General features: G+C 41.8%; 1 protein-coding gene across 1 annotated transcript; it reads right to left on the bottom strand.

Annotated features, from left to right (window-relative positions):
• Position 1: 1 nt before the first annotated feature.
• On the bottom strand, positions 2-24,118 carry LOC119227591 (ras-specific guanine nucleotide-releasing factor 1-like). The gene is made up of 27 exons (XM_037486501.2): positions 23,444-24,118; positions 18,066-18,172; positions 16,732-16,879; positions 15,855-15,947; positions 14,745-14,998; positions 14,564-14,643; positions 14,016-14,209; positions 13,288-13,397; positions 12,977-13,095; positions 12,306-12,466; positions 11,999-12,062; positions 11,386-11,528; positions 11,031-11,113; positions 10,331-10,579; positions 7,652-8,025; positions 7,224-7,340; positions 5,389-5,559; positions 5,050-5,156; positions 4,818-4,930; positions 4,646-4,706; positions 4,436-4,542; positions 4,200-4,284; positions 3,515-3,712; positions 2,866-2,945; positions 2,643-2,760; positions 2,494-2,562; positions 2-2,287 (listed from the first exon to the last, which is right to left on the bottom strand). The coding sequence occupies exons 1-27, from the start codon at positions 23,717-23,719 to the stop codon at positions 2,195-2,197; spliced, it is 3,774 nt and encodes a 1,257-aa protein (XP_037342398.2). The 5' UTR covers positions 23,720-24,118; the 3' UTR covers positions 2-2,194.
• Positions 24,119-26,046: the final 1,928 nt, after the last annotated feature.

The raw sequence follows: 26,046 nt of genomic DNA on the forward strand, positions 1-26,046 counted from the left end.
CTTGAAGACACTTCTCCCCCTGAGAAAGAATAGATTTATTAACAAGAGGTAATCAGGAAAGAATACACTTTTATACAAAACTGGAAATACTACTCAAGATGTTGAATCAGACTGAAAGATAATTCTCATACCACTGGGCATTGCTCACTGCAAACATTTGATGTGCCTGTTAGAGGGTAAAGATTCATGTGCAAGGGAGAGATATAAATACAGTACACATACTGTTCTAGATATAGATTTGATTTGAACACGTGAAAGTGGTGCATGCCTGCCACTTAAGCTATAGGTGTTTTTCTATACAAAGCCTGTAAAAAATACCTATAAATATTCCAAGAATAAGCACAATATTACCACTGTATAGTTCCTGCTAACACATTGGAAAAGACAGGATACAGAATGTGTTACACTTATAAGTTGTTTTCAACATTTGCTTTAAAGTATCATACACAGAAAAGTTATTACAGAGTTGAACGATCATAAGGATAACACATTTCAAGGGATATGTTTTTAACACATTGCACATTAGGAAATGCATCCGACTGCCTGTACACAGTATTGTACACAGCAAATATTTCTGCTTCATTGGCAAATTGTAGAACAAAATAGTTTACATACTTTTGTATATAGGCTATTTCATGATTAAGGCAAAACCATAATGCACTGGCCAAAGAGGATTAACCATAAAAACGATGCTCTTTCTTTCTGAGTGAAACTGGACATTTAACTTCCTGAAGTGGCTCAATATTGGTTACGTCTGCTACATACACTGCCCGGTGCTTATACTGTATACACATCATGTTGCCCACCAGGGGAATAAGGTGATTATATGCAAAGCATAAAAACCCATCTCTCCAAACCGAAAACACTTCCTGATCTCCAAACTGTGTCACTCCGCAGCTGCATAAAACATCAGAGCAACGTCAGCCTCCGCAGTAGCCCCACTCTGAACTCCCTTCATGTGTCTGAGAAGTTTTCAAAAGTGTCTGTTTTCATTTTTTTTTAGTCAAACCTACTTTTTGTTAGCTGGTCGGCATCGTTTACACAAAACCGCCGTTTCAATTACATTCAATAATTAGTAGTTTTGAACGTTGGTGGCTGCCAGTCTCGCTCTGTGTCCGAGTCAACCAGGACCGACACCTCAATGGTTTCACAAATTTGAGGCACATGCAGCCAGCGGATTAACAGATATCTGTATTTTTTGTTAATTCAAGATCTATACTTTATGGCGAATATAAATATATATATATATATATATATATATATATATATATATATCGAATTAAGGAAGAATGTTTGTGTGGGTACATGTTTGGAGAAAGTTGCACTTGCGTGCCGTTCTTTTGTGACTTTTACGTCAAAGCAAAAAAGTGGGTGTTGACCAATATGTGTCAATTGTGTCCAACATTTATTGTTGAATTTCCGCACTGCACATTCCCAAAAGAATGTGACTAAATATCTTATTTATATACTCTCGTCTGTTTGCTCTGTGGTGGAAAATAAACGGATCATAAAATGGCATTTAAGACGAGAAATAACATATAAATACTCTGTAACTATATAAATAAAACCTCTCTGGGCTTCTACTCAGTCTCTAATAACGGTAATACACTAACGAGTCCATTGAGGAGCACATACTAGAAGGGCACTGCCTACTGTGTCTAATACAAATAATAGTTTATGTACATTATATTATACTGTTTTTGTAGATTCCTCTACACTGGCTGACCGGCTTCATCGTCCCACCCAATATGGTAAAGCAAATACTGAGGGAGGTGAAAACTATTCTGCACATCATCGGGACGGAGATGTCGTCCATGGAGGGTTATCAGGGATGACTTTACTTGTAACGACTTTAACCTGTTCACAGTTAATTTATTTGTATATGTAAATACATAAATAAATAAACTGTGAACTGAATATACACAACATATATTTGCAATGCAATTGCTGTCTGCCCAAATTACATATAATTAATTTAATTTTCAATTATATATATGTTATGAAATTGTCTCTTTAGATTTTGACTTTTACAAACTATTTCATGTTTTAGATCACTGTTGGAATGAGTTTGATTGAGATTGAACTGCTTCTCTATAATTGTTGTGCACATACATAAATGGTCAGTTGATACATAGGGTTGAGAGAGAGAGAGAGAGAGAGAGAGAGAGAGAGAGAGAGAGAGAGAGTTTCCTCTTCATGATGAAGTTTTGGGCTCAATTCTCAGCGAAGCGTCGTACAAGCTCTCCTCATCCAGTGCTGTACTGCTGTCCAGCAAGTACTTTGCAACCTAAATCAATAATGAACACAAAGAAAATGTAAAAGAAGGTCCCAAAATTCCATCTTTATCTTGAACAAATTCCACTTCTGAACAGAAGTCTAAGGAAATATAAAATGACTTTGCATTCAAAAGTTGAGTCTCACATCTGAAAAAGCATAACAATACATTAAAAAATACTTAAATACACAATAAAACGATACCAAAGATAAACTCGCCTTTGGTTGATAATCAATCTTGTAAGCCGTCTGCTGAAATTGCCGTATTTCTCTGATAATGTGAGATATCTGGAAACAAATCAGTTAAAAACAAGTTAAGACAGAAACAACATTACGTTCATGCTGATGTGAGTACTGGGGCTCTCTACCATTCTCATCTTGGAGAAGTTAACCAGATTGTCCTCGGTGTAGTTGGGGGTTCCCTCCTCGATGAAGGCCAGGTCAGTCAGGTACATTCCAAGGTAGGGAACACAGGGAGGGTCGCAGCTGAGGGCAAGAGGAGCTTCAGTCATAGAGAAATAGAGCTTAAATGTAAAGAGGAAAGTATAAAACCTCTCCTCCGTCAACGTGTGAAACGCCGCAGATGCTCACTTCTTCAGAGCTTCTCTCAGGTTTTTGAATCGTCCCTCCGACGACACCAGCTTCTGTAACTTGTCGATAACGGTCTTTGTCTAGAAAGTGGACCAAAGCAAAACTGTTATTGCCAGCAAGCCGAAAGGTAATTGAAATCTTTTATGAACTGAGGACATTTTGCTCTTCAAAATAACCACTACCAGCCTCAGTTAGAGCACGTGGTCTTCCATTTATTTCGACAACTGAACAAATACCCTTTTTTTAAACATTGGGTTAAAGGTTGAACACTATATTTGAAGCTATTGCCATGGGGCGATTGGCTTAGCTCAGCGTAAAGATTGCAAACGGGGAATCAACTAAACCTGGTTCTGTCCACAGGGAACTAAAGCAACAACAAACACATTATACCTGTTTTGTTTAAGCTGTGTAGAAACTACAAGAAGGACTTCTTGGCCTGGCTGTGACTTCCGGTGGTCTTGGCTGGTTGACAAGCTTGGTATTTAGTGTTTAAAGATGAGTGTGGTGATGCTCTTCTCATCAGACGCTCGGCAAGAGAGAAAAATGCTCATCTTTCCCAAAATGGGGTGAACCTTATCACTCATTACTTAGCTAGATCTCACTCAGTTACCTTCACAGCGGGGAAGCAATGTCCAAAATTGTCTGATACCTGCTTGGAGACTTTGAGCCAGGTCTTCTTGAGGCGGAAGATGGAGCTGCGATTGAGAGAGGATGTGATCTCCAGCATGGCGTTGTAGTTGTGGAGGCAGCGACAGATGTCGGCCACTGCCACCCACTTCTCAATCACCCCCACTCGCATGTTGACGTCGTCCCACTGAAGGATCTCTGTGGCGATCTTGTTGCTGATCTGACAAAAAGGAGAAAACATACATTTTGATTATAATGACTAACTGTTGATTAATCCATCCATCCATTAATCTATCTATCTATCTATCTATCTATCTATCTATCTATCTATCTATCTATCTATCTATCTATCTATCATCCATCTATTATCTATCTATCTATCTATCTATCTATCTATCTATCATCCATCTATTATCTATCTATCTATCTATCTATCTATCTATCTATCTATCTATCTATCTATCTATCTATCTATCTATCTATCTATCTATCTATCTATCTATCTATCTATCTATCTATCTATCTATCTATCTATCTATCATCCATCTATTATCTATCTATCTATCTATCCATCTATCTATCTATCTATCTATCTATCTATCTATCTATCTATCTATCTATCTATCTATCTATCTATCTATCTATCTATCTATCTATCTATCTGTCTAAAATGCATTTGTATTCACAACACCGGGGTAAAAACATACATCGTTGAAATGCTTGGTTGTCTTCATAATATAGGGAGTTCTCTCGTTCTTGTCGTTCTTCATCCAACCTTGACCAAAGAACTCCCTGTAGAAGAAAATATTTTCTTTTCAAACAATCAACAGTGAAAAACACACCAACATTTACTATGTGAGCTTCCCTTGGCTCCAACACTCAGCCTTTATCCTTTTCCTCCTATACACCAAGTGCCTGTGTTTGTGCATTCCTGCGTACTCACTCGTAGGGGATGACCTTGAAGACCAGGTGGTCCAGCAGGGTGAGTTGCTCAGCTATCTCCAGGGCAGAGTGGCTCTCAAACGGCTCAGTCTTACAGTCCTCCGTGGCCTGAGACAAAAATACACAAACAGTGAAAAGCATTATCACAATTAGAGTTCAAATTCTTTCTACAGGATGTTTTTGATTGAAAGAGACTTTTAATTTCACTCACCATCTGTATGATCTCCTCCAGTGTGACCTGGTTGTCTCCAGGGTCCTCCTGAGTGAGAGTCCTACATGCAAAAAAAAAGTTTCAGTTTCAGTTTGGGTTAGAGCCACTTTAAGAGTCCGCTCCTCGGGTTCATCAAGTGTGAGCCGTGAAGTGACAATAACACAGTACCGACCTGATGATGTTAGCAGCTGCCTTTCTTTCCTGTGTCAGGAGCTCCGGGTCATGCATTACCTCCTCCAGGAAGCCAATTACCCGCATCTTCATCTCGGTGTTGAGCTCAAAGTCCTGAGGACCAACAAGCAGAGTCATCACAGAAGTTCTGTTTTTCTTATGCAAAGGCACAAAAGACATATTACTGTAACCCACCCCCCAAAAAAAGTTGTAGCAGGAAAGGGGAAGTGTACCTGTGAGTGTTTGGAGACCCAGTGACGCAGAACATTCAGGACTCTGTTCGTGGCAGCTCTTCTGATGACAAACTCTTTGTCCCCATTCCTCTGGTCTGTTGGAAAACCTGGAACACGGTTTAACGAAGTTGCAGTAAAAATGTATTTTCACAGCAAGATTTAACACTATAACAATCCTCTAAATACAGAAGAATTGCATCAATATATATATATATATATATATATATATATATATATATATATATATATATATATATATATATATGTATTATCTATGTCATTATTTTTTGTATTCCCTAAAAGTCTTCTATTGAAGTAGCATCACCTCACAGGACTGACCTGCGCTGGCGAGCGACATGCGGCGGTACTTCTCCTTGGTTGGTGTGCCTTCGTTGGCACCGGCGGTGGCAATGGCAAAGGCCGAAGCAGCGGAAAGGGCACTGCGGTTATTGTCCAGCTCCCGGCAAGATGACACCACCATGCCAACGTTGAAAGAAAACAGGGAAAATTCTGCAGGAAGGAGAACAAAACAGATACTCATCATGATTTTCATTCATCGGTTTATGAATGGCGTTTTTTATTTAAGAAAAACCCAATGAATTATAACTCTGATATTTGTGCGCTCGAGAGTCAGACTGAAAAGGAATTAAAGGCGGCTCACCAGTTAAGCTATGGAAGCTTATTTCTATAAATTGCGGGGGAAATACTATTTAAAGATAAACGAAGCTCAGTTGTTGACCAGTGGAGGGCAACAGAGAGCCAAAACAAACCCAGTACAGTATGTCCTTCAGCTCGTGGCAGTGACGGTGTACACACCACTGTATCTGCATCCCTGCCCCCCTCTCCCCCTCCCTCCCTCCCCGCCTTCCTCCGTTCAGCCGGGGGCGGTATAGAAGAACATGCACATCGTTGCTAAGGTACAAGGTTTCCTTCCACCTACTCACACAAGGCACTGGCTTCCCTTGTATGCAGCACCGTGGGAAGAGAACACGCTGGGGATGAATTGTGCCTGACTACCTACGGGGTGGATGCTCCCTCTCTGTGCGGCACGGGGAGGGCCAGGAGGCTGTGGGTGGTTTTTAGCAAGACCTTATTTGGTTGTAGTTACACTTGTCAAATTCCGAAAAGAAGAAAAAAGTTTTCCATACAGTCCACTGCTGCAGTGTTTATTTAACTTCTCACGCGTACAATCATACTTTGCCAAATGGGAAAAAAAGGAATCAGATGTTAAAAAACACGAAGAGACCTTTTGTTGCTTTGGATATTTTTGATTGACAGAAAATGGGATTTTGACCTAAGATGTACCTGTTTCTTCTATTTTGAAACAGTCGCCTGTTTCATCTGCTCTGCTATGATCTTTTAGGAATTGGTCCAACGCCTGAATGTTTCAAATCAAATATTACATGCATTAAATTGTTTATTTTGTGGAATACGCTTGCCTAGAAATAGATGTGGACAACACTCTCCGGTCTGTAAATATGAACACCAGAAACAAGGCAGCTTAGATTAGCACAAAAGCTAAAAACAGCTTAGCCATGTCCAAGTGTAGCATAATAATAAGTTTGCTTACTAACAACATGTTGTGCTTTTACTGCCAGTGTAGTTGTTTCCCCCTATTCATGGCTGTCTCTTTTTAGAAAAAAATTTTTAATGAAAAAAGAATGGCATCAATCTTCTCATATTTTCCTCTGCAAGAAAGCCAACACTTTGTCAGGAAATATCCTGCGTCACATGGACATAAATACCAGCTGTTTTTTTTTATGGCTGCTTACGGGTCTTTTAAAAACTACTCCAGTGCAAATGCTCTTTTTAAAACTGATTTTAATTTAACCCCACATTTCACATTATCAGAATTTCTGACTAGTTGAATCATCAGCAAGCTGGAAGTGCTCATAGAGGAAGAGGCTTTAGAAAAGCGTGTTACTAATTAAATAGTTATTAAAATGATCCATTATTATTGCTTTTATTTTGTCATTTTTCAAACTTACCAAGACAATCCATTGGCAATATCACTAAGGCCTGAGCTAGTGTAGTTTGCCAGCTCTTGAATTCCTACCAAGTTACATAATAATCTTGCCAACTTGGTTGTTTTTAAACTGGTGGGTTAAAAGTAGATCAAACAATGTTGCGGACCTCCAAAGCACACAAAGGCGCAGAGACAAAGTATACTGCACCAGAGTTTTTTGACTTGACGTTCTTGGGTGTTGATGGTGATTTGGGTGGGGACATTTCTGCTTCGGCTTCGTCACTCTGTCTTGGCTCCTGATCACATTCCTCTCTCACAGATGCTTCTGGACAGACAAAAACGTTTCACAGTCAAGAAAAAGGAAGGCAGCAAAGGCTGAGACGTGCATGGAATTTAAATAAAATGCTATGTTTAAAAATAAACATACATGGAAAACCGTTTCAAAAAGCCTATTTTTATCCTACATTTAACATATGCAACCTATATTAAAAAATGAGATAGAAAGTCAAAGTTACTGTAGTATGAGTGGAGGATACATACAAGATATGAGCATGGCTGTGGGCTGGTGGAAATGCTTCTACACTTCACACGAACCTCATTAAAACTGAGCAAAATCCCACGGACAGTGATTCTGACCTTGCTTGTTAGGGACAGACTCCTCCGCCTTGCCTTCGGCTTTGGTCTCTCCCTCATCGGGGATTTTGCTGGCCGCGTTGCTGGCCACGTAGAGCTTGTTGATGTCGAGGGTGGTCTTACTGAAGGGCGATATGGTGGAGTGCACGCTTGCATAGCCATTGGGAGAACAGCTGAGTGCAGCCAGGTCCAGGGCTTTGCCCCCTGTGATGATGGGGATGTTGAGCGAAAGCTTGCGACGGCGGTTGGGCGAGGACGACTTGGTGATGGAGAGCGGAGGAGGGGAGGAGAATTTGCGGCTGACGCGTGGCGACGTGGGTGGCTCGCCGTAGAGGAGTTTGTTGTTCTGGCTGCTGGCAAAGAAAAGCTCCAAAGAACTGCAGGAAAAAAAGAGACAGGGGGAATGTTAAAGAAGAGCATCTTTTCACAACTACGAATATAACTTTGGGGATTTTTGTTAATTATTTCCGGTGACCTGAATAAGAGAGCACTGGAAGGATTTGCTATAAAGGGGGTTAATGGTGCACTCGGTGTCAGTACATGGAAGCAAAGAGGGAACATATTAACCACAGGGCTCTTCAGGAGCTCCTGCCTCTTTTATTTAAGCTACATTGTTTAAGACAGCATCCTTCTTGCACTGAGAGCCACCCCCTCTGAAGGCCTATAAATAGCATGTCAAGTGACAGTGTGGGAGGCACGGGTGCTGCCAACAGCAACTAGCCCAGGGGAGGCCCACAGAGACACGGGGAGAGAGAAACAGAGAGAAAGGGGGAGCCGGATAGCGAAAGGGGGAGAGAAAAAGGGAGAATGAGACAGAGGGGCAAATACTGCGGGGTGGGGCGGGGGTGAGAACGGAGCAGCACAGTGGATGTGGATTCCACCACAGCGAAGGCTGCTGGCTGGGAGTGGGCGAATGGGAAGCCTCCAGCCCCCGTACGGTGATAGCTGCAGCCATGTTGTGTCTCCTCACCTACATTTGGTAAAAGAAAGGAGGCAAGAATGTCAAAGATGGGATATGTGGGGAGGTCGAAAGAGGGAGAGAAGGGGAGGGGAGAGGGGGGTGAAAAAAAAGGCAAAGCACAAAAAGCAAAGTGGAGAGTTGCGAAAGGTTAGGGTGAACCAGGAGAGAGGAAAATTGAGAGGAGATAATCAAGCAGGAGAAGAGAGAGGGGTAAGACACAAACAAATAAGGAGCTAGAGAGGAGAGCAAGGTCTGGGTGCAAAACACCACCATCAATATTTAATACCGTAGAGCCGCTGCAGATGATGGGAGAAAGGGAGAGAAAGAGGGAGGAAGGGAGGTAGAAGACAAGGAGAGAGGGAGAGGGTGGGGTCCTGCAGCAGAGTGAAGGGTTGCCATGGTGACAGCGCAGCGGAGAGAGGAATGGTCAGACCCGGGGAAAGAAAAATAAAAGTGAGAGAATGGAAAAGGGTAAAGAGAGGAGGGAGGAAGAAGAGGAGGGGTTAGGGAGAGGTGGGTGGACGCAGGACCCAATTAACTGTGGTGGTGGACAGAAGTCGGGAGGAGCGGATGTGATGGGGTGACCTCGCTGCTGCCTTTCCTCTAGTCCCTTCTCACCTGAACAGGGCATGATAGCATGAAGCTTACAGACAGTCCACGAGAGAGAAAGGACTAGTCCAGACACACGGGCAGTCCCACCTGTTCACTGCACCATTACAGCACTGATGCTGCAATGTCAAACTTTGTTCCTTTATTAGGTGTCAGAATCGTCATGTCTTGGGCTCGCACTGCTTGGGGAGTCAAGTGTAACGATACGTTCACCTGTCTCTTTTAAATGTAGACTACAGTCACTCTGAATTAACTTGATCACAATTGCAAGGACTGTTTCAACTGTTTTTTGGTTGCAGTTTCAGCAGGTTCAGACCCTTTTCTTTTGATTTTCTTTCATTCATTTCAAGTCTGCCCCATTTACAGCTCTCTGATCTGCCTGGTTGTTGAAAGGTACGATAGAATTAAACTCGCCTTCAACACCTTCACATTTATCAAATGATCAGCTGTTTTGGGCCTGATGGATCCGTTTTTATTTGACTTTGGAGCTCAGCTAGTTGTGCCATGTTGGTTTACTGTGACAAACGTTACTTACAGCAGTGTTAGCTGCCCTGTGGAGCACTACTTGGGCAGATTGGTGCATTGAGCTAACGTTAGTGTGCTGATAGACTTTGACTTGATGGTGCTAAATGAAAAGTCAGGGGATCCTTGAAATTAGATTATGCTGCAAGATGGGGACTATTCATGACTTTACAAAATTACTGCATGCAATCCATTCATTAGTTATATTGATAAAATATTTCATTTTTGGATCAAGATGGTGGACCAACCAAGTAAGCTTCAAGTGTGGCTAAACAAGTCCGGTATCTTAGTGCTGGTTGCGGACCTCTTCACCTGCTGTTTTTTACCTGTTTCATCAAAGTAAAATATACTTTCTTATGAACTCAAACTGAAATTCACAGGTGTGAAATAAAAACCGTTTTAAATCATCATTCATCAGTCCTTTAAATATAACAAGAAGAAATTCCCTCAAGACGTTGGGTCGCTATCTTCCAACTTCCAACTCTCTCTATTAACCATTAAAAATATGGTTAGTGTGCAAGACTTCATACCAGTGAGCTCATAAAATCCCATCAACGTCTTGGAACAGCCTCACTCGGGGGATCACTCACCGTGCAGGGATGGCACTGATGGGCTTCTTGTAGATGGTGATGAGCTTGTCCAGCACTACGTCAGCGCTCGAGAAGACGCGGTAGGAGTGGAGGAAAGTGTTCAGGAAGTCGATGGAGAGAAAGCGCAAGTCGGTCAGCCTCTCCAACAGGCGCTCCACGCTGGCGTAGCGGATCTGCAGCACCTTGCAAGAGTTCATCATCTTGCTGAAGCGGATGTCGACGTCATCGCAGTACAAGCTGGTGTCCGACCTGTGATGTGCATTAACTGAGGTTAGGAATGTGATTTAGCTCCCAGCGCTCATGCAGAGTACCTTCAGTTACTACATTTCCATGGTCACACGTGGGTCACTGGGTAAAGAATTAACACTGATATGGGTTGAGTAGTTCTCTAAGCTAGAAAAAAACCCTCCTTTAAAAATCTGGACAATATCTGAAAGTATTAGTTTTGACATTTTAACTGGTAAAAATCCAAATGAATGTCTTTCTTTCACTTATTTAACGTGCTGATTCGGGGCCTGATTAGGTTCATGTTAGATGTTGGCATGTAGTTCTGATGGTTAAGGTTAGAGGGTCATATAGCACCATAACCATTCAGCCACACATGGTCACGCATATTTCATGTATGTATGTAACCCCAATGCCAATCTCTGTTTATACATGTACAATGTATGTGCATTTCTGCGTGGTGTCAGACTCTCACTTAATCATCTGTGGCACAGTCACTTTGCTGTTTTCCTCAAAAGCGTTCATCATCAGACCATTGCAGCGAATGTTGTCAATGCACTGTAAGGCAAGCAGACGGACAGAGAAGAGGCAGTTAGGGGTCATAGTGCAGCACGAGGGCTCTAACAAACCTGTGGATGATACATGTTTGTAGAGTTGTTCCGTTCTAATCTTTGCAATGCTACGCTCTGTCCTGAAATGACGTTTGCAGCCTACAATTGAATACTGTCAATTGCGATTCAAACTTTCATTCATCCAACGATGCTTAAGTCAAATCATCATTTATTTGGAGCACATTGAGTCTGTAATCGCGCAGGTGAGGAAACACGCACCTGGCTGATGTCGCTCGTCCACGCCGCTTTCTCCTGTCGGGACGAAGCCACCAGGATGATGGTGTACGGCTGGACGTCTTTGGGCTCCACCATCACTTTAAAGTCGAGGTGCTCTATGTCCTGGCCACTGCGCTCCACTTTGGCTGCAATGTCCAAGCACATTGATTTTACTGTGACAGGGTTGATTATCATATGCTGAGAGAAAACAATGTGAGAAGAGAGATGTTTACACTCAGCAAAGATCAGTTTCTAATTGTAAGTCTAGCTCAAAGGTCTGAGAGGGACAACATCTGGTTTAAATGGTTTGCTCGATTGAATAATATGCAACCAACACCATTTCAACCAGTTTGATTGTATTTGCTAGGTTTGATGATGATGACTGAGTGAAGAAAATAAATCTTTGTAGAAAAAGGGTTTACACCTTCTTCTGGAAAGAGAATTGACTCTAAAAGGCTCAAAGAAACTACATAACTCATCACAATGTAACTTGCTATTTATCCTCTAAAGTTTGCAAGTATTAAATTATACTATTTTATGGACTTACGTTAGATTGAAACGCAGAATAGATATTCTCTACACAACTACTACAAACGTTGGAAAATATTGTACTTACACTCATCGTCCGTCCCCTCTGGCTCCTCCATCAGTGTGCAGTCTATGAGAGAGACCACTCCATTCTGGTACAGGGTCGAAACAACGCCGGGTCACATACAGTTTGCTAATAGACGGTGCAGGTTTCTTTGTATGTTTAGGATCTCTTAACAAATCCTGCTTAAAAAGGCACTGGAATCGCAAATGTAAAAAAAAAACATTTCCCTTTTTATCCTTCAGTTGTGGAAATTCCAAACCTCTCAATGGATTGAATTCGCTTCCTGCCTATCTTTTTTTTTCAAAGATCAGGTCCTCTTAAGTAAATGTACCTTAGTGATGTGTAGTTTTCCCCCAGAGCCGCGGGTACAGATGATGAGATGCTTGGAGAAGAGGAAACACTGTCTCTCGCCTTCTTTCTTCAGAGACAGAGAACCCAGTCGCCCTCTGGTGATCTTCCCTTTCTCGCTCATCGGCACCTGGATCAGGGAACCTGTGGAGTGTCACCGTCACGCACGCACGGACACACACACACACACACACATACAAACAAGAGAGAATACCCAGGATATGTGACTTTGACATTCATTTTATCTTGAGTTAAATTGTGTATTTAAACATTTAGACATTTGTCATTTGTAGTTTGTAGTTACATTTAAATGTATAACAGGGAAGGGTTTGTGAGGTAAGTCACGATTTTATTTACATGTCTGCACAGATGGAGGAATGTTCTGTACATCTGGGTGAGATTATATGTGATGCTTCACAACAGAAATGTTGCTGAAGAGACACGTGAGGACGGTGTTAAAGAAATGAGATCCGTGATGGTCGGTACAGCGTTACTCAGTTTAGTGATAACATCAGTTACTGTAATGCTCTATTACTTTGACGGGTCAGCTTGTTTGCTGTCTGACCAGAACATAAATAGCCGGTTTATTCTCATTGTGTTCAGTGATAAATTGTTGAAAGCAAACATTGCTGTTGGAGACTTTGTCTGACTTACCTTGTCTGACAAATGTCTGACTGGTGTCCAGCAGCACTTCACAACCTTCCACAATCATCCGCTCAATAGCCAAGTTCTTCCTGATGTTCTCCGTCTCGCTCACCTCATCATGCATGATTCTGAAGGTACAGAATTCAAATAAGAAACTTGCCTGTCCAAGTGGTTTGTTGAACTCATTGAACGAGGTATCCTTCCACTGCATAAATATGACAGGCATCTCTGCATCTATTCATTGACACTGAGTTAACATGTACACAAGCACAACGTACAATATATTTTCAATTGCTTGATTGACCGACTGAAAGAGCTACCTGGAAAGTTCCTCCAGTTTTGACTTGGCGTAGTCCAAACTGGTTCTCTCTACGTGCTCATGGGGCGTGTGAGCCAGCAGCTCATGCAGAGTCAGGATGTAACGAGGGATCTGGGAGACAATGATGAGGACAGATGTTTCAATAAAGTTATTGAAATCTTTTAGGGTTAAAGTGTTACTTTAAGCAATTTCAAGCAGTGTCCAACATGTTGAATGAGTCTTTTTTTTTCTTTTACCAGTGAGGTGATCATATTGTTGTTATGTAATTTGGACTTTAAATGTTACACTTGTTGCCCTGATGGGGGAGCCCTGATTAACAGTCAACTTCTTTATACTTAAATGCTGTTTCACAGAAGTTATTGGTCAGTGATCTTTCAGACAACACTGTGTGATTTTGATAAAACATGGAGATTTTAGGCATTTTGTTTGAAACCACATGTTTAAAACCCCCACACTTAACTTAACTGCAATACAATTCAAGGGCACAAAAGTGAAAATGTTCAAATCAAAGCCTTTTTGTTACTTTATAATATTAACAATTTAAATTGATGTCTACCTACAAGTAAACCAGGTTTGGTTCATTCAGGCCAGTACATTAACCTGGAGTTCTTTTCAGAAGGAACTGAGGTTCATGCACTAAACAACGTGCACAGGCTTATTCTTTACAACACGTCCGTGGTATTGTGTAATAACACTGCTGTTATCAACACTTCAACCCCAAAGTCCCACCTGAAACATGGGGTAAGTGAGGAAGGTCTCCAGTGTCCTCTCCTCACAGTCGGGCTTGGCCTCGTATTGCTTCAGCAGCTTGTCAAAGTCTCGGTTCTGTTTGCAGTGAGCTAGGATCTGCAGGCTGTACTGATGGTTCCTCACAAACTCCTGGTAGATGTTGAGCATGGGAAGCAAGATGTCAAAGAGGTCCGCTGCAAAAAGAAGAAGAAATCTCCATAAATATATATATATATATAGTTACATGAATACAGACAAACCCTCTTTATTAAAATATATCAATAAAAATATATCAATAAAACATACGATAATTAAAAAATCATTAACTTGTGTTGTTTAAATTATGTTGGGACAAAAGGCATTGTTTCTGGATGGAGATTTGTGGATGCTACGAGTCCCACGAGCTGGTTGGTGGCCCTCTCAAGTAGGTATCTCCAAAATCTCTATTTCTAGGTATGATTTTGGTGCACCTGACACCTTTGATAAACGCCACCTGCAACACGCCAAATGTTTAATAGTGTGAGTGGCTGAGTCTCTGTGTCCCTTACCCAGCACCAGGGTTGGCCAGCTGGCTATCCGTGCCTTCAGGCCCTGGTAGAAGATCTGATGGAGGAACATGATGGTCTCACTGATCAAACAGATCAAAGCACAACAGCGGTTATGAGCGATTGTCCCCGTGTGGCGGGTTCCATTGTCCCACTTGTCACGAGCAGTCTCAACACCGGCCACCTGTTAAGGAAGATGCTGCTGACGTCATCGTGAGTGATGGGCGGCTTCTTGGAGCTGGCGGCCATGCGCAGCGGCCGCAGGAAGTTGTTGACCAGGATGTGGAGTTGCTGGACGTATTCGGCCTCGGCCTCCAGCATGCTAAACACCACCTGGTTCCTCTTCCTCATGCTTTCAGCGTGGGGCGAACGGATGTAGTCCTGGATGATGGTTTTCCACTTTCTGCGGCATATCCAACCTCGCAGGAAACTCTGGACCTGTTATGAAAAAGGTAAGCTCAGACAAGTTAAGCCACCTTTGTGCACAGGCAGAGATTTGTGACTATACTGAGGTAATCCAGTGGGGTTTAACAAGCCAAACAAGAAGGCTTTTCTCTATAAAGAAGCTATTTTTAGTCCTCCAACTTATTCTGCAGCTTTGGGAAAAATTGTGAGGTTTTCATTTTCAATGCCAATATGTTACATGTAATCTACTGATATTTTCATGTACTTTAAAATGAATATGGAATTTAAAAGGTCTGGGACAGTGGATTCCAAAAGAGTCACAGGTCAAAACCTGTGACTCTTTTTGTCACCAACTGAGATCTGTATTGCAGATGATAATAGTCAGTGCTACTCGGTGTGTGAATGTAAACACAGCTTCCTGCTGCAGATGGACGCCATTTAGGAGCATTGAGAGTGAACCACAACAGAAACATTCAGAGCGCAAAAAACAAAACCAATGACCGCAAAGGCACAAAAAGTGCTCTGTGGAGCTGAGCGAAAATACCGAATTGGTTGATAATTATCCGGAGCCTCGTTGCCTTCTCAGCTTTCGAGTAATTGCCGTTCCAAAACTTTGCAGCTCTGTTAAAGCCGCTGCTTTGGTGGAGCTGAAGAACCAGACTGTGGTTGTAGCGGATGAACAGCTCCCTGCTGTGAATGCAAGTGTGAGATTCCTTGAATTAAATGAAGGTTAAAATTAAAACCTGCTTCAGAAACCATACTCATACCCCTGCTGGAAGAGATCAAACTTCCCCTCGGTCCTTTCCCCGCGTTCCCACTGCGCTTTGCTCTTTGTATCACTATAGTTTTTCTCCTTTTACAAAGCAGCACTGATGCAGTCAGTTCTCACCTTTTTGATCTTCTTGATCTCTGTGTCATCTTCACTGGGAGGCACTTCTGGATTTGACTGGATTTTTTCGTTGTCCTTCAGCAGTCCAGAAATCTGAAATACAACCCGAATGAAGGCTTGACTACCTCACGCTGTAGGCACCTATAATCCTTCTGTTGAATTTGGGAACGTCATAATCTCTCCCTGCACTCACTATTTTTATCCTGATTGTAAAGTCCTGAAGTGTTTTGCTTGGTTTTTGTTGCTGTTCATTAGCAGGTTTCAAAGATTTCATATATAAGCAAACGGCACTTTTGCTTATATTGCATCAGAGTGTATTTCCTTTTTTTAAAACCCTTTTGGATTTACTCCCATTAGACTGAATAGGAAGAGACGAGAAAAAACACCTTTCAAGAAAGGACTGAAATTAAACAAAACAGCCCAAAGTCCATTTCTGCTACCCGTTTCAGCCACAGAAAGGGGGCCATGTTGATTATCATTTTGTTGTGCGGGCGGCGGCTTCGGGTACAATAGAAACTGATTCATGCATATTGAAACCATTCAATTCAAATGGATCCAACCATTAGCACATTAAAGAGAGATGTATTTGATCCATTTCGGACTGAATAATCAGGATACAAAACACCCCGTAACAGCACCGCCTCGTCTCTAACAAGGACAACCCGGGGGGGGGGGGGGGGGGGGGAGGCTGCAAGCTGCGACGCTGGCCGTGAACTCACAGCATTTTGGTTTGAAATCCAGGGCTTGACCTTTGTCCATACTCTGTTACTGACTACTTTTGCTTTGATCTTTTCTCTCTCTGTCCCTGTAAAACATACAGTGACACCAAACAAACACACAAAGGTAGCACTAGCATGGAAATTACAGGGCGAGTTACCTCCGATTTTAGCCGCTCTACCTCGATTTCCCCGTCCTCTATCTGTTGTCGAAGTTGCTTGGCAACCATTTTCTCCGTCTCCACTATTTGGAGTAGATGGAGATACTTCTGCATGAGGGTCTCATGCTCTGTAGCCAGGTTCCTGTAACTATACAGAGACGCACACAGACATTGTGAGGACCTCATTAACGCATGTTTCATGGGCTGGCCGTAGATTTATCTTCGGACCAGCATGTGTTTGAACCACAGACCTTACGACCGCACCGAGCCCTTACGCAACCAGTTCTTCAAATACTTGTGGGCTTAGCAGACCATGTGTAAAGCCTGCTTCTGCATGAGCAATTATTCTGAGCATTACCCAATTCTACAAAAGGTTTTAGATTAATTTGATTAAACATTAAACAAAACAATGAGTTATTGTGAAAATGGGCTGAAATGAATAGAGGTTAAATATACATTAAAAGCATTTAAGTACGGCTTCCATACATGAGAAGCCTCAATAAAGGCAAAATAATGATATGTAAATCTTCATTGTCCTGCTGTGAATAACATGCTTACAGGACAACTTACTACAGAGAGTGCTGCTGCCCTGAGTGAGAAATGATCAATGTGCTCTTCAATAAATCCAATCAATTGACCTTTTGCCTCACACTGCTGACATTTATAGTGATTGTGTTGCTTGGCTTTCACGACACTCATTTTTCTCTGAATCTTAAAGGGGTATTTTGCCCACACTTTTACAGTGGAGTAAAATGGTGGCAAAGTTGAACTTGTACATTTGTTTTGAGCTGAAGGCAGAAGGTAACGGAGAGGACATAGCTAATTAAAATTTAACTTACGGTTGATAACAACCTGTTGTGGTCCTTAGCATCTTTCATAAGATCAATAAGATATTGTTTAAACTAAAACAAATGCCTTGTAGCATGCTAGCAGCAAGGTTCTAGGAGGGACAATTTACGAGAAACAATCGGACTGAATTTAGAGAAATGGCCATTAAATTGTAAAAGAAATATTCAAAGGTCCAAAGCCGTGATGACTCTGGTGACGCCATATCTTTTGGGGTCAGGTGCAATGGTCATTAGTCGTGCGCTGTTTTTTCTCTCAAACAAGAACACACAATTCATTTACGCGGCAGATGTGTATGTTGTGGAGAGATTTGTTTCAGTTTGTAACTATCAGGTTGTAAGAAGTCAATATTACTCCAAATGACTGTTTTGAGCCTAAGAGGTTTACACAGTTCTACATTACAGAGTACACACACACACACACACACACACACACGCAGACAGCTGACTGCATGTATGTGAAGGTGAGAGGTCGAGTGTGAGCGGTACCTGGCCTGTGTGATAGCAGCCACCCACTCATCAGAGTCCTTGACGTCCTCGGTGCGCAGCTCCAAAGCCTTCTGGTTGTCATGATTGAACGTGACGGTAAAGTAGTACTGGAAATAGATATGATCCAAAGAGTCAGATATTTACCGAGCATTCATGAAGACATTCAGTATATGTTAAAGGGTTTTTAGTGAAAAATCTCCCATCTCAGGGGAAACCCTGCATGATTCGTCATCACTGACCGTCTGTTTTCATACAACGACATTGTGTTGAAATGGATGTTGTATGTCTACACACACGCATGTCCATGTGTGTGAGTGGGAGAGAGCGATCCTCAGGGAAAAGTCTTGAGAGATTCATTATAAAGCCTCTGTGCATTCTGCCTGTAACCTGGCAACTCACCTCTGAATTGGTGGATGCCTCTCAACTGACGCCACATTTGGTTTTGCTTTGTCCCGGTGATCTGGCTGCATTTTAGTGACACAAACACCTTTGTTTCCTCGTAGGTTTTTGTGTCCTCGCCAATTATCCCCAGTGACCCTACAGCCTTAAAGGTTGGCAGATGGCAATTATGGCAACTGCATGTGGAATTGTTTTCTAATAGGCTAATCAGGTGAAATTCTCAAACCCACAAAGTGGTGTTCATTGCATTAATCGTACAGACCAACTATTTGTCGTGGAAACACATTGCATTATGTCACACTAATGCATTGTAAATAGACCCCCACAAATCCGATATATTGGATTTTTTTTTATCCCTCCCAAATGCCAAGAGCAAATCATTTGTGAAGGGGAGTAATGTTCCATATTTCCTGATGAGCAGCAGAATGGGTCTTTGTCAATAATGTGCTTCCAATCTCTCGCTTCCTGTGAGCTGTTATGTCAAAGCCTTTATTTTTGCCACAGACACTATCTCTCTTTAAGTGAGACAATGTAAAATCCTTGTTTAAAATCTATGTCAAAAAGGTATTTCAGAAAAAATACGCGCTAAAGTACACTATAATGATTATCATAAATATGGCCTAACCACTAACAAAAAAAACAACTCTCAAAAACGACTCAAATGAATCGTTGATTTGAGTTTGGACATAATTTCTTAGGCCTAAACAATAAAAGCTGTGTTTAAATGTTAAATGTTCCTTTTATACATGTGCAAATGAACAGCAACCCTAATGTTCCTTTTTGCACTCATAAATAACGTACTTAACTCACACTCACTTTTTTATCATCATGATACTTGATTAAAGTTGTTTATAAAAGTGATTCTGAACAAATGACTGGTTTCAGAGTTTGCTACTGACCGCTAACAACACCCGACTTCTCTTTAGACTGCAGTTCTAAAGCACAATTGATTTGTGTTGGATTTATTTTATGGTGTTAAGTGCTGACAGTGCTTCTCTCACAGCACCTCCCCTCCCAAGTCTGGATGTCTGCTGCTGGCGTTTTATAGCAGTGTATCCACCCACAGCGGGTGTAAGTCTGAGTGATCAAGCTATGCCTGACTGCTTAACATATACTGTACCCCTATTTTCTGTGATTTTTGGAATTAACCAATTCCTGGTGTAACAACTGCAGAATGCCACCTTGTGGAATATGCAAATAGTTTAAAGAAGTGACATTTCATCACTTCTTTGGTACGTGTAAAAAAGTACTACCGCTAACATTGGGAAAGCAGGACTCGTACCTAATGGTAATGTTTCTTATGTAGTATGAACAACCAGCAGTGACTACATTCTACAACAGACACATATTTGAAAACAATTGGAACTGTAATTGGACTATTTATGTATGGATGCATTCATTTAGTCTGTACTAGTCATCTTTTGAGTCACCTTTGGATACAGAAAGTGTTGAGAAATACCGGCAGCCATGCTGTTTGTACATTATCAACATGGTTTATTGTATAAATTGTCAGGCTACACTTGACAATTATACCACATGCATTTCATAGATAAAAGTTCTAAAAAATCCACATAGAAGTAACTACAAACAACAGCCAAGTTAAGAAATATATGGTTTGACCAGATCCATTTTTCTTTTGTAAATTTGTTGATGAGAAGCAAATAAAACAGTAGAACCAAGCACTTCTACTTCTCCTGCCGTCTACCCCTCACCACCTCACATGTCTTATCGGCCCACATTTGCTGCACTTGCTAAGTGTAGCACAATGCCGAGGCATGTTATTGCACATTTCGTTGGCCCCTTCAAATGCACTTTTTCAGATGCAAATAGGGGTTGCCATAGTAACTGTGGGCTTAAACGTAGCTCGCCTTCTAAATGGGGAATAAGAACATTTAAAAAGTAGAACACTCCGAAGAATACAATGAGCAGGGAGAGACAGACGGAGAGGGAGGGAGAGAAAGATCTTTTCCCTTCTTGAGGAGTGAGGGCTATAAAAAGCGCTGTAGCCCTGCAAGGTGGCAGTTGGCTTGGCATCTATTCGCTGCATTGTCCCTCTCCCTGTCACACACAGATAAGATCCAGCACTTGCCCGGCCATACCTCCTGCAGCTCTAACACACACAAACACACACACACACAGTGCGTAGAGACACGCAACAGAGACGCTCGTCACAAGTCTGTTGTAATCTGCACATGGACCTGATTTATGTCAGAAATCTACCATCGCATTGCCTCAGATAACCTCTGTAGTGTGCTCATTGACTCAAGTGTCACTCTTTGTTTTTCCAGAGTGGGAAAAGTGAAAAGGAAATCTGTATGCCTTCAGACCCCTGCAGCATTGATTACTACTTCGGTTCTCATTTCACCTTTTAGAGATCGACATCGACGCATGCCAGGAGGTCACAGTGGGGCTAATACCGACTTCCAGTCACATACAGATGTGGACACATGCAGATATGAACACTTGAATGATTGATCGCACTACAAAGCGTACAGTTCTCGCACATAAAAAAAAACACGCATCTGTGCAAATACAGATCCAAATTTTGTATACAAAATTTCACACCCCCACACAAATAACACAAAACTGAGAGAATTTATTCCTGACAGATATTATATAAAGGGACACGTGCTGAACAGAAGACTGTGTTATGCTAATTGAAGGCTTTCAAATTCATTTAATTCACTGTTGAAATAAATTCACTGGAGCAGCCTGCATGAACAGCTGTCATCTTAGATGTCACTCAGTCCATATTTCATCTCAAGAATAAAGCTCTTGTCCTGACAGGGTTTGAAGGAAATGTGCTTTACGGTGAGCAAAGTTTCAAAGTTTACGTCTCTGACCAACAAGTTGACATAACTAAATGAAGTAGGTTGTTCATTGGTGTCTTGCTGATCTACTACATTTAGTCCTGGGTGATTTTTGGCAACTCGTAAAAAAAATGAAGAAAAAAGTTCATGTCAAAAATTTGGCTTGTTAGAAAATAATGAACAAGTGCTTTTCTTTTCTCCAAAATCATAATTTGAATACATTACAGGGAAAAAAGATGGCCTCTGCTAAAGTAAACATGTATTTATTTACAGCACCCTTTTGGTGACACTGGTACGAATCCTGAATGCTGTGCCAGCAAAGAGAAGAGGGTGTGTTTGAAGAACACGACGTGGCTGCTGTCAGTTACTTGGACAGCAACACAGGTGCAGCTGAGGAAAGAAACTGTATGAAATAAAATATTACACAATAAAAAAAAATCTGCGACAACCATTAGTGAAAATACCAGAAACTATGTTGCGGATAGATAGATCATTTAGCTGTGTTTTTTAATTGGTTACCATTGAGACATCGTGAATAACATATAAGTGAAGTAGATATGAAACAGATTTTGTGCCTTAGTTGATGATTTTTTGTAGGGCTTACAGTACAAAACCTTACAAAGTTCTAACTATTTAAAACTTGTTTTTCTAATGCATGCTTTTTAACATCAGGATAATGTGCGCACCCGTATGGTTTTTCTTTTCAATTCTATCATCTGAAAAACATTCAAAGGGATAGCCTCTGGGGATGATGAACCCCTGCCCTCAGTTTCAGTCATTTGTTGCATGTGAAGAACATTAAGGCAAAACACTCCAACGCCACACAAACACGATGTGTGCGAGTTTTTTAGCACGAAACCTTGTCTTTCACTTTATTCGCATGCTTAGCTTTTCATACACGCTCTAAAAATAAATCCCAAACATTATAATACCATTGGTTGTAAACACAACCTTTCATTTCTTTATAAACAAAGATTATGATGGCTGACGAGAAAAAAAAAGGACTTTTGACTTCAATTATTCATTGGCTGTGCTGCAGGGGAAGCAGAGGAGGCTGCAGCTGGCAGAGCGGATTTCAAAAGGTGACTGCAGTCATACAGCTCACAGCTGCTTGACCACTTCCCTGCGTGCTTTTATGCCACAAGATGTATTCCTTCCTAAGCCTTCAACAACAAAAACATGTCTCCATGCTTTCCCTGAGATTATTTCTGACCCTGCCACACTGGCATAAAAAATAGTGGAAATGATGTAGCGCTCACGCATGCTAATCCATCGCACTAAATGGCCGAGGAAATTCTAACCAATGGGGGATACACAGACAAACAAAAGCATGCCTGGGACAGGCTTTGAGCTTCATTCGTGGCTGTCGTTATCGACACTATATGATAATGAGAGAGCTATCAAATGAACCAAGCCGCAATGAACCGGGGAGACGCAGTTGCCAAGGTAGGATGCTATTAATATCAAGACAAGGAATTAAATCAATACGTCAAAACGACAGGGAAGGGGCAGCGCTCCTCCGCAAGATGGCAACCTGCAAACTTTGGATGCTGTTTAACTTTCCTGCCTGCCTATGTGCAGCGATCCCCGAGCGCTTAAGATGTCTACAAATGCAGCCTCTTATATAAAAAAAGGGGGAATGTGCTGCAAGATAAATTGTTATGGTAAGGAGAGAGAGAGGAACAAGTGGAGGTAGGTAAACCAGTTTGCGTGTTTGCAAAGTTCCTCGGAGAATTGCATTCATCCCGTTAACTTTTAACCTCTGCAGGACGAGTTGCGTTCGAGGCTGTGCCTGTGAGGCGATTTTTTTTTAGTGCAGAATCGAGACGATCAATCAGTTAGAATGACGCCATTACGTAACGCCTCGTAACGTCGCGTGAAGCATCCCCGGGACATTGTTTGCGTGATGTATAGATGTTGGGATAAAAACAACCACTCGGCCGTCTGCGCTTCTGCTGCGTAATACAGAAGCGCAGATGATGCGCTCGCACTGATGAAAGAGAGTTTCTCCCAGCAGGAGCCACATCAAGCAGCATTAACGAGAGAGCGCCCGTTCTCACAGGGACGGTGAGCGTTGGCAGGGTTGGCAAGCCGGACTTTATTGACGGGGGGGGGGGGGGGGGGGGGGGGGGGGAGAGGGGAGATGCTTCGCGGGTTCGATTCCCTCACCTGCTTCTCTAAGCATTCCTTCGCGGAGAGGGATGGTTTAGGTGACGGTGCCCTGTCGCAAACGCATCCTTCCAACAGGTACAGTCCGGAGGGGCGTGAGCTGGAGTCGTTCTCGAAATAAAACAGCATGTTCTGCAACAAAGCGAACCACTTGGAATGCCATTTTGTGTTGTCCGAGCTTTTCTTACTCAGGCAACCTCGCCTCGTCCCGTCCTTCTTCGCCAAAAGAGCCAGATAGGTGATGTGGCCGTCATTGAGTCTCATCCCTTTCTGCATTTCGCTCCGTGAATCCGAGAGGATCCGCGGAGTCTTACATGTTCTTCTTCTTCCTTCTCTCCTCCGAAAACCCAGTCAGACTTGGTGGGCAGCAGCCCACTCCCGCGTGCCCATCGTCCACAGTTACCTCAATAATGCCTGCAAAGGCAAAAGAAATAAAAACAAGAAGAAGAAGCAGGAGGAAGGGGGGAGGAGGAGGAGGAGGAAAGGATTGCACGTAGAGTCAAAGTTACGCATTCAACTGCACCGATTCCCCGCTGCGAGCACGGCGTCTTAGAAAAGCCTTCCTCCTGAGCCCGAATCGGTCATGATGAGGACTGAGGTGTCCCCGTGCACAGCCTACGCGCGGGCGCGCACCGCATCCTGCTCTCGCAGAGGGAGGAGAGCGCAGTCACGTGACCCGTCGCAGTCACGTGACCCGTCTCCGGAGCAGCAAGATTTCAGCACCTCGGACAGAAACTCCGAGGAACAACGCAGAGGAGACGCAGCTTCCTCATGCGGAGAATCCCGAAGCAGATAAAGCTCACCGGGAGGCCCTGCACACTCACGAAACACACACACACGTGCGCACGCGCGCGCGAACACACGCACACACACAGTTTTGACAGTAGTGTCTTCTTTCTCAGAATGTGAACCACATGTGGAAGTCTTATTTTAGGATGGGGAATCTAGATAAGCTTATGCAATGGTAATATCACCTATGTTTATGTTACATATGTATATATATATATATATATATATATATATATTTCTTTATATATATATATATATATATATATATATATATATATATATATATATATATATATATATATATATATATATATATATATATATATATATATATATATATATATATATATTTTTTCTGGTTGTATTTATATTCCACCCTTTTTTTTCAATATCTCATGATCTGTTTTTCTTTTCCACTATGATGTACAGTGGTAACTTTTGTGTTTAAATGTGTTATATAAAAATAAGTAACTTGATACTTTAAACTACTGTGACGTATAACATTTAAATGTCCTTGCTCAAGTTGTTAGTTGTTTAAATAGTAATTTTCCTGTTGTCAGCCTCTTGAAACGTTTTCTTTCTTTCCTGTAGCACATTGATTTCATTGGGGATGAACAAAGTAATCTCTTGTTAACTCTTTGATAAAAAAGATTACCTTAGCAGAGACAAAAGGAAAAGTTAGTCATATATTTTATACCCTTTTAAAGGGAGGATAAAAAAGCAGTATACACAATTAAAGTAGATCACACACATCTTATGACATAGAAATATAGTGGAAGTGACGGCATCATATGCAAAAAGAAGACAGCAATGAAGCCAACACGCAGTCTGTGCAAAATGGCAAACTACAATAAAATACAATTTACAAGTTGATGCGTCCGTATTACCAATGTAACAATAACAACAGTCTAAGGTAAAGAAATGGAAAATATTGAAATGTACTTTTACCACTAAGGAGAAGTTTCACATCCTCAAGCTTTGGGCTAAAATATTTACCTTTTAGTAATCCTCAGTTTCAATAACTTTACAATACATTATCCTTGGTACATATTGTGTAACAGCCTTACATCATACAATATATAGATCCCTAATGCAACCTTTGACTGTGCTTGCTTGTCCTGATCTTGAATAACAATATTTTCTTCTTTGTGTAACGAAGCTGAGAATCTCCCAACTGCGCCGTCAAAAAGTTCCATCTCTCTTCCCTCGTCGCTCACTCGACAAGTAAAGAGAATGAAAGTGTCCCAAAAGCACACTTCCTCTGGCCCATACTCACACTGTCTAATTAGGCATTTGAGTCAGGAAGCCATGTCTGTCAAAAGCCACATCAAATAGGCCAGGGTCAGTTTGTACGCTGAGTTTACTTGTAATTTGTACAGTGTAGCATCATTTTCTTGATATAAACTCTGCTTCTAGCAGATTTCCTTGAGTCACATTTACTGTACACACACTACTGATCTGTAGGCACTACAAATTTACTCCTGTGACCCAGTGAGTGTAGACTTTTTTTTCATTTCAGCATTGATATTATTGGAAAACATCTACTAAACCTTTATCCCTGTCACTTTCTATCCTGTCCTGCCTCATTTACAGAGCACAAAGTTAACAAAAGCCTCTGAACGCTGTCCACTGCCGCTACATTAACATATCTAAGAGGGCGAGAGAGATACTCATTAGAGTTGGCCCATAATTAATCCTGGATTACCATATTGGGGCGAGGACACACACAATGGTTTATTTCATCACAGGGTGTCTCACAGTGGGATCACAGTGCTTTGTCTGTGTGGGATCATTAAAAGGATCCAGGGAGGTAA

This window comes from Pungitius pungitius, chromosome 4, assembly GCF_949316345.1.
Source record: "Pungitius pungitius chromosome 4, fPunPun2.1, whole genome shotgun sequence".
Taxonomy (NCBI): domain Eukaryota; kingdom Metazoa; phylum Chordata; class Actinopteri; order Perciformes; family Gasterosteidae; genus Pungitius; species Pungitius pungitius.